At 37.7% G+C, this 13,605-nt stretch overlaps 1 protein-coding gene across 1 annotated transcript in view; it reads left to right on the forward strand.

The window, feature by feature from the left end:
• UBR3 (ubiquitin protein ligase E3 component n-recognin 3) overlaps window positions 1-13,605 on the forward strand; it is a 223,531-nt gene that overhangs the window by 138,631 nt on the left and 71,295 nt on the right. Inside the window, exons 25-27 of the mRNA XM_065880145.1 lie at window positions 6,987-7,136; window positions 8,867-9,000; window positions 11,742-11,852. Coding sequence (XP_065736217.1) covers window positions 6,987-7,136; window positions 8,867-9,000; window positions 11,742-11,852 — 395 coding nt within the window. The remainder of the gene's footprint in view (window positions 1-6,986; window positions 7,137-8,866; window positions 9,001-11,741; window positions 11,853-13,605) is intronic.

Raw genomic sequence — 13,605 nt, forward strand, 5'->3', positions numbered from 1 at the left:
CCTGTCAAAATATCACTGCTCACTGGCAATGCACCTGGTCACCCAAGAGCTCTGATGAAGATGAATGAGATTATATTGTTTTTCAAGCCTGTAGTATCCATTCTGCAGCCCATGGATCAAGGAGTAATTTCGACTTTCAAGTCTTATTATTTAAGAAATACGTTTCTTTTTTTCTTTTTAAAGCAGTGTCTTTTTAAAAAAATATATATTTATTTATTTGGTTGTGCCGGGTCTTAGTTGCATCAGGCAGGCTCCTTAGTTGCAGCTTGCTAGCTTCTTTAGTTGTGGCATGTGTGCTCCTTAATTGTGGCACGCATGTGGGATCTAGTTCCCTGATCAGGGATCAAATCCAGGCCCCCTGCATTGGGAGCACGGAGTCTTAACTGCTGTGCAACCAGGGAAGTCCCAAGAAATACATTTCACAAGGCTATAGGTGCCATAGATAGTGATTCCTCTGATGGAGCTGGGCAAAGTAAATTGAAAACTTCTGTAAAGGATTCAGATGCCATTTAGAACATTCATGATTCATGGGAAGAGGTCAAATATCAACATACATAGGAGTTTGGAATAGGTTCATTCCAGCCCTCATGGATGACTTTGAGGGGTTCAAGACTACAGTGGAGGAAGTAACTACAATGTGGTGGAAATAGCAAGAGAACTAGAATTAGAAGTGGAGTCTGAGGATGTGACTGAATTGCTGCAATCTCACAATAAAACTTGAACAGATGAGGAGTTGCTCCTTACAAATGAGCAAAGAAGGTGCTTTCTTGATGTGGAATCTACTCCTGGTGAAGATGCTGTGAAGATTGTTGAAATGGCAAGAAAGGATTTAGAATATTACATACACTTAGTTGATAAAGCAGTGGTAGGGTTTGAGAGGATTGACTCCAATTATGAAAGAAGTTCTACTCTGGGTAAAATACTATCAAACAGTATTGCGTGCTACAGAGAAATCATTCATGAAAGGATGAGTCAGTCAATATGACAGACTTCACTGGTGTCTTATTTTAAGAAACTGCCACAGCCACCCCAGCCTGTAGCAGCCACCACCCTGCTCAGTCATCAGCTGTCAGCCTTGAGACAAGGCCTTCTGCCAGCAAAAAGATTAGACTTGCTGAAGGCTCATATGATGGTTAGCATTTTTTACCAATAAAGTACTTTTTAATTAAGGTGTGTACGTTGTTTTTTTTAGACATAATGCTATTGCACACTTCATAGACTACAATATAGTCTACATATAACTTTTATATGCACCAGGAAACCAAAAATATTCATGTGACTCACTTTATTGCCATACTTGCTATATTGTCATGGTCTGGACCCGAACCCACAATATCTCTGAGGTATGCCTGTAAATAGATGGCAGATGATTGGAACTTGATTTCTCACTGTTGGAGAGGGAGGTTACAGCTAAGCAAGGGAAGATGCTAGAATGTCCATGTTTTAATGGATTAGAGTTGGAGACATCAGTATGAACTCACATTTAGGTTAATATAGATACAGGTGAAATTACATATGTATAAATATTTATGGGTACGTGCATATACACAAGTTAGTATGCAGACATAGTTTTCCTTCCTGTGTCAGTGGAGAGGGCCTAGAAGTAAAGATACTCCAGTAGAAACAAGCACACCCAGTGCCCCAGATCTTGGTTTCTAATACAGTTCTCCAAAAATATATGAAAAATTAAAATAAAAAGGAAGCAGATCTCCTTGGAGAAATGGTTACTTCTAGAACTGGGGCAGGGAATATGCAAGATGAGCCTGGAGCATCTCATAGCTCTAGGCAGTTAGGAAGTACTAAACACACACACACACACACATTGGTGGGTGGGAGGTGGGGCAGTATGTCAGAGGGACTCAGAAGCCGACTGAAAGTACTTCCAAAGGCCAAGTTGGACCAATTTGAACAAGAAAATAAAGTAGTATTGGATTATAACCCTAAGTATAAAATGAATACCTATGAGTTCATACTACCGTAAGTAAAGGATTGAATAAATAAATGAATGAGGGAGAATAGACAAATTTCCCATGCTGAAGAATTCCAAATAATTTATGTAGATTTTCACCCTCAAGGAGGTGGAACATAACTCCCTACTCTTAAAAAAAAAAAAAATTATTTATTTAGGCTGCTCTGGGTCTTAGTTGTGGCACGCAAGACCTTCACTGCAGCATGCCAGCTCTTAATTGCGGCATGCGGACTTCTTAGTTGTGGCATTGGACTCTTTGTTGCCGCATGCATGCGGGATCTAGCTCCCTGACCAGAGATCGAACCCAGGCCCCCTGCCTTGGGAGCATGGAGTCTTACCCACTGGACCACCAGTAAAGTCCCTAACTCTGTACTATTTAAGTGTGGGCTGTGCTTAGCGACTTCCTTCTCAAAAGTACAGTGTGGAAAAGGGGAAAAAGTAACTTTACAGGAGAGAAAGTTGGCAAATACTGCCTAAAGCAGATGATCAAGGTCAATATCAACAGTAATAAATCATGCTGATATTATGCACCCTTGATAGGATGTTGATGAGAATGGTACTTTACCTCAGTGGTCCTCCTCCCTCAAAACCATAACCTCAGACTAACCTTGAGAAAAACATCAGACAAATTACAATTGAGGAATGTTATACAAAATACCTGACCAGTATTCCTCAAAACTGTCAAGGTCATCAAAAACAAGGGAAGTCCGAGAAACCGTCACAGCTAAGAGTAGCCTAAGGAGACATGACAACTAAATGTAATATGGTATCCTGGATGGGATCCTGGAAAAGACATGACAGCAAAATGTAATACGGTATCCCGGATGGGATCCTAGAAAAGACATGACAGCAAAATGTAATACGGTATCCCGGATGGGATCCTGGAAAAGAAGAATGATACTAGGTAGAAACTAACAAAATCTGAAGAAAATATGGACTTTAATCTATCAATATTATATCAATAAAAATTGCTCAATAATATATCAATATTAGTTCACTGTGACAGTCATATCATGCTAATATAAGATTTAAGGGGAAACTGGGTGTGAGGCATATGAGAACTCTGTAGTAGCTTCAAAACTTTTCTGCAAATCTAAAATTATTTTAAAATGGTATTATTTTTAAAAAGGGAATGAGAAGTTCCTCTCTGTACCAAGTAAAAAAAAAGAAGAGGAAAGCAAGAATGTCGGTAATAAAAATGACGATCAGTTCAGGACAGCACTGTACATCTTTACCAGAATTAATGATACTGCACAGCAGGAGTTTTGCAATAGTGGCAGTTGTCACAGGCTTCTTAGTAGAAAACAGTAAACTCTAGTAGTGTGCTTAGTTTATAAATAGTAACTCACCTGGTAGGTTACTAGCAAATAGTTGTAGTTAAAAATTAAAGTGTATTGTGTGTTCTTAAAACCAAGCATCAATTTATGCAATAAAGAAACTTCTCTGTGCCTACCACTGGGCTGCAGACCACACTTTGCCCTGTGGTAATTATGTATGGCAGTTGACTATTCCTCAGGGAGGCATAATGTTTTCAAACAAAAATGTATTTCCCATGATTCTGAGGGCACTAAATATATCATCCTTCCATCATTTTCCTATTCTTTTCTCTATTCATCCACAAAACTCCATAAACACAAAAACAAAACATGTGCCAAGAACGATCTGATAGTTGGGACTGGCCTGAGCTGGTGGGACAACTTGGCTGTGTTCCAGGTGGGCTCTCTCCTTCTCCAGCAGGCTTCCCCAGACTTACTCTCACGTAAGTGGTATGGTCGAGAGGGAGAGGGAGAGAGATGTTGGGGGAGAGATTTTGAGGGAGAGCTATTGAAAGAGAATATACAAGACCACTTTAGGCCTAGTCTTGGAAAGGCATGTTATTTCTGCCACAATTCTCTTTGTCTAAAGCAAATCAAGGCAGCCCATATACAAAGATTGGGGAATAAATTCTACCTCTTGGGAGAAGTTGCAGAGTTAACCTTGCAAAGATCTTAGATACAGGGAGGAGTGGAGAATTGGGGCCATTTTGCAGTCATTCTAACAGAGTGATTGTAAGTAGAACTTGGCAAATTGAAATAACATTCAGAAGAATCACCTACTTAATTCAGATAGATTCTTGTCTGTTCATGTTAAACCAAACAGGTGAGGTAACTATCACTTCATTAATTTTTTTGCCTTTATTGTAATAATATTAATCACGGTAATTTAAAACAGGCACTTTTGTTTTAAAAGGGAAAGTCAATTTTACACCGAAACACATTTAAAATTTTAATTGTATTGGAAGTCAAAGTAGAATTTTAAGAATTGAAAGGGTTATTAGTAGCAAGAATGCTTTCATTATTAGAATGGCCTCTGGTAGCACTTACATTTATCATCTTTGACTGTTAGTCTCTCAGTTTTGCATCTGCCTCCATTTAGTTTACCTAGAGAAAATCATTGTAATCTCTTCATTGTGTCAATTTGTAGGACACATCCTTTTAGATTTTATTTTGTGTGGAAAATATGTGCAGATGTTGATGTATACATGTACTTGGCAGAATTAACTATCTTTATTTTAATACTTATTACAGAATATACCCAGTTATGCTGTTCATTTAGTTGGGCATAAAACCTTTTTATTGAAATATAGCATATACATAGAAATGCTCATTTATCATGAGTATAGAGCTATTACACATATAAGTGTGCATGTGTCACGAGTATAGAGCTCTTTGAGCTTTTAAAAACTGAATATCACTGTGTAACCAGCCTCCAGATTGAGAAACAGAACATTAGCAGCATCCCACAAACCCTCTTCTTGTTCTCTGTCACTGTCTTTTCCAAGAGTAGCCAGTATCCTTACTCCTAATCCTATACATTAGTTTTGCCTGTTTTTGTTCTTTATGTAGCCATTTATATCTAATATGCATTCTTTTGAGCCTGACTTCTTCAGAATAGGGTGCTCTTGATATTTTTTCATGTCTTTATCTATAGGTGAGAAACAGTAATTACATTTGGTCATAGTTCCTTTATTTTTATTTATTTATTTATTTATTGATTGATTGATTGATTTATTGATTGATTGATTGATTGATTGCTGTGTTGGGTCTTCGTTTCTGTGTGAGGGCTTTCTCTACTTGCGGCAAGTGGGGGCCACTCTTCATCGCGGTGCGCGGGCCTCTCACTATCGCAGCCTCTCTTTTTGCGGAGCACAGGCTCCAGGCGCGCAGGCTCAGTAGTTGTGGCTCACGGGCCTAGTTGCTCTGCGGCATGTGGGATCTTCCCAGACTAGGGCTCGAACCTGTGTCCCCTGCATTGGCAGGCAGATTCTCAACCACTGTGCCAACAGGGAAGCCCCGGTCATAGGTCCTTTTAAAATCTTAACTAAAAATTTGAAATTGGGTACTGGAATGATAGAATCAATCATAAATTACCAATAATATATTTTAATTCATTGTAGGATTAATGAGTTCTATAAAGCAGTAATTTTCCTCTTTTAAGAAGTAAACTATAATCTTTTTAGTTTCTTGAAGGAAAAAAGGGACATTAGTGTCTGTAATTATTAAAGTTAGAATTAAAAATACTGTGCGTGTAGAAGATTGTAAAGCCTTACTTTTAAAAACTCTAGAAAAGGTAACTTAGCAGTCTCTTTGATAACGCATTTTGGTATTAGGATTTCCTTGAAGTTTTCAAGTTAATTGTACCAAGATATAAAAGAAGGAAAAATATCTTTGTGTGTCAGATAGAATTAATGAAATTCTAGTTCTTTGGCACTTAACGTGAGACTGAATTATTTCATGTCACTTTAATCAGGTATTTCTGTATTTGAACTTGAGAGCGATCAGATACATCCCGTCTTTGAAACTTGAGATCAGTCAGACACATCCCCTCTTTTCTGTACTAAAAATTTTCCCCTAAAAAACAAAGTAATCACATGTCAAATCTTAATGGCCCCTGGTACTTCGTTTGAAATCTTCTTTTCATTTTGACCCATTAATCTTGTTTTCATAGACGTTGAGCTTTCTGGTTTTGATTCTGTTCAAATATTGTTGAATGTTTTTTCTCTGATTTTTTCATTGGCTTCTTTTTAAATTTCCATTAATTTTGAGCATTATCCAAAGTTTTAGGTGTCTTCCCCTTTTCCTCTCAGTCTTAATAAATATCAGATATATGTTTATCTGCATGAATTCTTATTAAAACATATCCTAACTTGACATCTTTCTTTTTCGATTTCTGTCATTTTTAAGCATATTTATTTAAATATGCTTCCATCTTTTAAACATGTCATAAATCATTTCTGCTTCCCTGATCTTCCTAGTCCCCTCTACTCCGACCCCTTTCTTTGCCACTATGGATGTCACTGATCTTCATGAATTTAAGAATTTTTATCTGGAAATGATTATTGACTCAATATTTTATTTCTTGCTGTTAATGACATATCACCAAAAGATTACTGTTATTTTCTATAATAGTTCTCCTTTATTAATATATATGGTCATATATAAATGTTTTCCCTACATAAATAAATATATATTGATAATTATTATCACCAAGATATAATCATGATAACTACAATTAAAAGAAAGGAGAAATAGTTCGTTGCTCTTTTATCTCCTAATAAATATTGCCATTTCTTTCCAAGGGCTGCCATGTTATTATAAATTTCCCCTCTGAGGTGCCTCAAAGAAAATTAAAGCAAATGATCTCCCCCTTATTTCCTTAAATTATAGTATGAAAAAGAATTTTTTGGATACAAATATCTTTGCGTCTGTGTTTTAAGATTTAATTTTATGTGTGAATGATACAACATCAGAAGTGTATTTAACCATATATTATTTAAAGTCTTTCATTATATCAATTCTTTGCATTTTTTGTCTTTTCCTGAGTATTTTAGCAGATAATTTCCCCATAGTTTTATTACTATATACATTTGTTGATATTGAAGTTCAAAATTATTTTAGCTTGATTTTTTTTCCCCATAATTTCATCGAAGAGAGATTTTTCTTTTCAGGAATTAAGAGCTGCAACTTTTTCCCCTCAGATTCTCCAGAGAGTGATATTCCTATGGAGATCACCACAGCAGAACCACAAGTTTCTGAGGCAGTGTATGATTGTGTTATTTGTGGACAGAGTGGCCCCTCCTCTGAAGACAGACCTACAGGATTGGTTGTACTGTTACAAGCATCCTCAGGTAAAATCAAAGTAATTTTTTAGTAGGACCATTTTAGAGATGAAGTATTTACAGTAAATTAATAAGTATCTCTGTTAACTAAAAGCTATATTTTTGTTTACATAATAATTATAGATCTATAGCAAGGATCTATTTAGATCTGTTTAGCAGAGATTCTTAATCTGGTTTTATCTCACTTTCCTGGACATGAGTGTTGGAAGAAGCCTTTAAGAGAATGTGTTACACAATCTTTTTCTTTAAAGTGTGATGCAATATAACCAATGCCAGGTGGCCAAAACCTGAGTTCAGCTTTCTTGGCAATTTAATTGATCTAGAATCTAGAAGCATTTTAAGCTCATAAATATTGTCAATTTAAATATTTTAATTATATAAGGCATATTCAGGTAGCTTTGCCCTTATTTCTTGAGCTTAGAAGCATTCGTTCTTTTTTTTTTTTGTGGTACACGGGCCTCTCACTGTTGCGGTCTCTCCTGTTGCGGAGCACAGGCTCCAGACGTGCAGGCTCAGCGGCCATGGCTCACTGGCCCAGCCGCTCTGCGGCATGTGGGATCTTCCCGGACCGGGGCACGAACCCGCGTCCCCTGCATCGGCAGGCAGACTCTCAACCACTGCACCACCAGGGGAGCCCAAAGCATTCGTTCTTGAAACAGCCTGCAGATTGATATGTTTGCCAATCTATAGTTAGAACAATTAAAAAAAAATTGAAGGATTTGTCTGAATGCTCTCTATCCTCTGCCATATCGAAGTATTTTGAGGTAGTGATAACTGTGACACTCCAGTCCTAATGGATGTAATCCTTTTTCCACAGGAGTATGTGTGGAGCAAAGAGAAATAAAAGACTTACATATTTCTCCAGAGCATTTTTTTCTAGGGTGCCATTTCTTGTTAGTCTCTTCTCCAGAACAGTTTCTCCGGACCTTTTAAAAAATTTTGAAGAGTTCGGGTCAGTTCTGCAGACTGTGTCATTTTCTAGATTTATGATTGTTTCCCTATTATTAGATTCGAGTTAAACATTTTTGGCAAGGGCACTATTATGATGATGTTCCCTTCCGTTGCATCACATTAGGAGGCTCATAGTGGCGGTTTGTTCCATTATTGGTGATGCTAACCAAGTTTAATCACTTGGCTGGTATTCTATAGGATGATACATTGAGAGTCTAACATCATACCCTTTTACTTGATGTTCCCTGCCCAAATCAATGAATGTGTTATCTGTTACTGTCATCATTCTTTTTGATTCTCAAGTTTTCTCAAATTTCGCTAGTCAAACCTCCTTTAGGTCCTCATGACCTGCCCCCTCAGTGTTTGAATACCTCCTTACTCTTTATTACACACAACTCCAGGCTCACCTTGCACTTCTCCCCAAGCCTGGACTTAGCTTTTCCTCCAGTGATATCTATTTCCTTTTGGTGAAAAATAGTATATTTAGAAATGAAGTTTATTTGTACTGGTGCGTCATAACTTCTAGGCTTTTTCTCTGGATAGATTTTGGAAACCATCCAGGGTTCATACTCATATTTTGGTATTATTTTAGAAAATAAGTATTGCCATTTGTAAAGCTTTATTTATTCTGTAGAAGCAAACTAGAATATCACTTTTTTTTTAGGTCTTTAAAAATATTGTAATGGTGAAAAACTGAGTGAAGCTTATGGTATAACTCCGCTTTTCTTGGTTTTATAAAGTCTACATGTTGGTTTTTTAATGAGCTCTTATCTCTGTTGTTAATGTAGTTTTGGGGCAGTGCCGTGACAACATTGAGCCGAAAAAGTTGCCTATCACTGAAGAGGAGCAGATTTACCCTTGGGATACATGTGCAGCAGTTCATGACGTGAGGCTCTCATTATTACAGCGTTATTTTAAGGATGTAAGTACCCTTTTTTATTAAATGGTATTTTTGTCTGCAAAATTGATGGTTATTTCTCTCCAGAGTTTTATATCTTTTCTTCAACTTATTCAGTCAAAATATAACTCAGACCTAAGAGCATAATAATTTTGAAGGGGAGATCTAATAAAGGAGAGAAAAAGTAGGGTATCTCTTTCTTACAGTCAGAATAGCGATTCATTTCTAGAAAAAAAGTCTTTTTTGTAAAAAAGCTCTGAACTGATATCTGAACTGGACTGAATCTCTGTTTTGTTTTTGTGAGTGATTGTGAGATTTTATTTCTACATTAATACTTTTGTGTGCTTTCATAATGGTTATTTTGTTTATAAATGGTGTGCTCCCTGGACTGTATACCTCTGGAGGTCTAGGGCCATTTATTCTATTGGTTGTAGTCCCCTCAGGGACTCGCACATGCTTGTGTATTGTGGATGCTTACTGTATTTCAGTTTTGTAACCAGACAGACCATATAGAGCAGAAGAGTTATCAGTGGACACTGATACTGATAATAGAATTAAACTGCATAAATCCTGCTCTCTTCATAGCAAATGCATGCGTTTTATAGAGTTGGTGTGTAGAATTTCAGTCATGTAACATGGTCTGTTTACTAGTGAAATTGGAAGTGTTATATATGAGAGATATGACACAGTAGGGACGGAGCCTGAGCTTTGGAGTCAGATAGACTTAGGGTTGAACTTGGTCTCTGCCACTTTTAACTGAGTGATCTTGGTCAGCTTTTCACTCCCTTTTTATAAAAAGGGATAAGACCACTTACTGTATGAAGTTTTAATAAATATTGAGGTTGTGAAGATTCAGTGTTAAACACAGCACAGTGGTGAGCACATTGTTGAATATAGGTCTTCCTAAAATATAGGTCTCATATTAGTAAATGATTTCCTGCTTTTTTTGACTCTAGCAGATTAAAATAAGACATCTAACAGTTACATAGACAAATGACCTACTATTTTCAGTTTTAAAAGCTAACTGCTTTCATTGAAAAGAAAGATTAATTACATTTTTATAATACATTGCCAAAGAGAGCAGCTTGTTTATTAGCTGCCTACCAACCATTCATTTTAGATCTAACACCCAAATCTGCTTCTGCTTCAAATGGCTCCAAAACATAAAACAGAGATGAGCAGGTCTCTTGTTGTTTTTCTGACGTGGAACAGTGGAAGCTAGCTCACCTGCTGTGAGTATTTGATTTGTGCTGTTGCACATCTTTGAATTGTCTGGGAAGGCATTTTACACTGTGTAATATTTTTAACTTTCAGATGCTCATGAAGAGTCTTGATTTAATATTAGAACTCTGTTTACTATTGTTTAAAGATGATTTGGTCATCTTACATTATAATGTATAAATTTTTTTCCAACATAGAAATAAAATTTAATTGTTCACTCAGTTTTGATGGCTCTCAAATCTTTCATCATATGCTGTCATGTTAGACCTCGTGTGTAATATTGCCCTGACTTGGCCATCTATTTGCTGCAGACTCTAGAGGGTGAATTCAAGTTCAGGCTGAAATGCTGTTTGACAGAGGCCAAATGAAATTCAAAGAAAATTACTTTAGGAGGAAAAATCCAATAAGCCTGTGTATAGGTAGAAGGGAAGGAATTAGCAGAGAAGAATTTAAAATAGAAAGAGATGAAAGCAATTAACTTTTAAAACAAATTTTTAAAGGGTATGTAGTTTGCTTATATAATCTGGGTCCCTTTTTTATTGTTTATTATATTAAATCCTTGTAAATGTTTAGTCACTTTTTGGGGTTATTCTCATAACCACATTTGTGTACTTTAGAAAGATGTGTGCAGGATGCATCATGGAGACAAGAAACTTTATTTAAGAACCGTGTCCCCACAGCAGATGACACAGGCTTGCGAGGACAGACCAAAATCATGAATTATTTAGGAGATGGATTTCATATGGTTTGGGAACCAATTCTGTGGTGTGAAGGAAAGGGGGTGATGTACAATAACTTTTAGCTTTCTGATTTGGTGACTAAACAGATGTGGAGTTTTTAAACCAAGAGGAAGAGAAAGATTCATAGAGAAAATGAGTTTTTGACACATTGGTTTTATGTTATCTCAGGCACCTCAAATTGGAGATTTCTGGTTGGCAGCTGAACATTTTTATCTGGCACTCAGGCAAGAGACTCAGGCGTGGAGGGTAGTTGAATTTACTGATTAAGTCACTCAGGGAGAATAGTTTTAATAAGAAAATAGCACTAAGAACAGAACCTTAAGGAATTTAAACATTTGAAGGGGCAGACGAAGAAAGAAAAGTCTTAAAAGGAGGCCTAAACCAAATGGTTAAAGAGATTGGAGAAAAACCAAAAGAGAGTAGCATTGTGGAAGCTAGAGGGAAGTAGGTGCTTTAAGGAGGCAGTTGTTAAGGTTAGATATCACAGACAGATCAAGTACCATGTCGAACAGGTAAAATACTCAGTAGCAGTATAGTCTATTATATCTTATGGGGTAGAGAAAGGCTAATTAATAATTATTCTGTTTCATTGTGAGTATAGTTATCTGGAAGCTAAAACTCTGTTCCAAGTTTAAAGATATTGCCTCAGGGCTGTCAAGTCAGGTGTTTCTTTACATCACAAAAATACAAAGCTCACATTAGTATAACAATATGAAATCTTTGAGAGGTTTATGTGGATTTGTTTAGATATGTTTTTACTTCTTTAAAATTAATTGTATTTTGTCCTTTTCTTTCTTTTTTAAGAGTTCTTGTCTCTTGGCAGTATCCATTGGCTGGGAAGGAGGTGTTTATGTACAAACCTGTGGCCACACGTTACATATAGATTGTCATAAATCTTATATGGAATCATTACGGGTAAGTCAATTGAAGCATTTTAAAGGTGTATGTGTCTTTCCAGGTATTAAGTATTTTTACAGTATATACATCCTAATTCATCTTGGGTGATTGTGATTGCCATTCGGACTGTTCAGCCTCACAGTTGTTGACCTCTTCAACTTTAGGGATTTCATTTTTTTTTTTTTTAAACCCCACATTTGTTTATTTATTTATTTTTGGCCGTGTTGGGTCTTCGTTTCTGTGCGAGGGCTTTCTCTAGTTGTGGCAAGCGGGGGCCACTCTTCATCGCGGTGTGTGGGCCTCTCACTCTCGCGGCCTCTCTTGTTGCAGAGCACAGGCTCCAGACGCGCAGGCTCAGTAGTGGTTCACGGGCCTAGTTGCTACGCGGCACGTGGGATCTTCCCAGACCAGGGCTCGAACCCGTGTCCCCTGCATTGGCAGGCAGATTCTCAACCACTGTGCCACCAGGGAAGCCCGGGATTTCATGTTTTTACTTCACGTTAGCAACTAACTTCCACGGCTATAATTTTAGACTTTGCTACTCCAGCTCAAAAATAGTAAGCTTTAATATCCTACCATATCATTATGTGATTATTCTTCAAAGTCTCTTATTTTTACTCTTATTAGTGTGTTTTACTTCTGACCTCAAGATCTCTAGTCCTTTAGCCCCTTGCATTTTCCTAGTACGCTAGCTCTTTCCTTGCCTCACTTTTTTGTACTGTGCCCATTCTGCTCTTAATACCAGTCATTTAATCCACCTCCTTTGATTTTATACCCAGTCAGCTAGCACTGTTAGAAAAATCATAAAACTAGGTGAACTGGTACCTCCACAAATCTGTGGTTTCTTAGAATAGTGGCTGAGATTGGGGTCATGGACTGTAGATATTACTTACCGATTCATTTACCTGTCTTTGATCAGTTTCCTCTCCTAGTCTCCTTAGCAGCTATTCCAGACCTTTGCCTCCTCTATCCCAGACTCTTTGCCTAAATCCCAAGATGCCTTTCCTCTCATCAGATCTGTCTCTTCCTGTGGCACCAAGACAACAGTGGCTGTCTGTCACATACTACCTTAGCTTCCTACCTTGCTTTTCTGTTCCTCAATAAGTGACTGCATCCCAGCCAATCCTTTCTTTTTCACTTTTCAAAAAAAGTTAATTAATTAATTTTTTTTTTGGCTGCATTGGGTCTTCGTTGCTGTGTGCGGGCTTTCTCTAGTTGCGGCGAGCAGGGGCTACTCTTAATTGCAGTGCGCGGCTTCTCGTTGCGGTGGCTTCTCTTGTTGCGGAGCATGGTCTCTAGGGTGCACAGGCTTCAGTAGTTGTGGCACGTGGGCTCAGTAGTTGTGGCTCGTGGGCTCTAGAGCACAGGCTCAGTAGTCGTGGTGCATGGGCTTAGTTGCTCTGCGGCATGTGGGATCTTCCTGGACCAGGGCTTGAACCTGTGTCCCCTGCATTGGCAGGTGGATTCTTAACAACTGCACCACCAGGGAAGTCCCCTCTTTTTTACTTTTGAGGGTAGTATTCCTTTTTCTGTTCAAGAATAATTTTCTGTTTATGCTCTAGTTTTCCTTTCTCCCCATCACCTCAGGGGCCTTGGTCTATCAGTAAGTAACCTCTTTTTCTTCTGTGTCTTCAGTTCTTCTGCCCATTCTGTCTCTTCATTTCAGTTCATAAAGATGCTCACGTCTCTGGCATTCAAAATTCCTTCCCTTGATCTTGCATTCCCATGTAGCTGCAGTCTTTCTTTTTCTCTCAGCTCAGCTTCTTAAAAG

This window comes from Phocoena phocoena, chromosome 7, assembly GCF_963924675.1.
Source record: "Phocoena phocoena chromosome 7, mPhoPho1.1, whole genome shotgun sequence".
Lineage (NCBI taxonomy): Eukaryota > Metazoa > Chordata > Mammalia > Artiodactyla > Phocoenidae > Phocoena > Phocoena phocoena.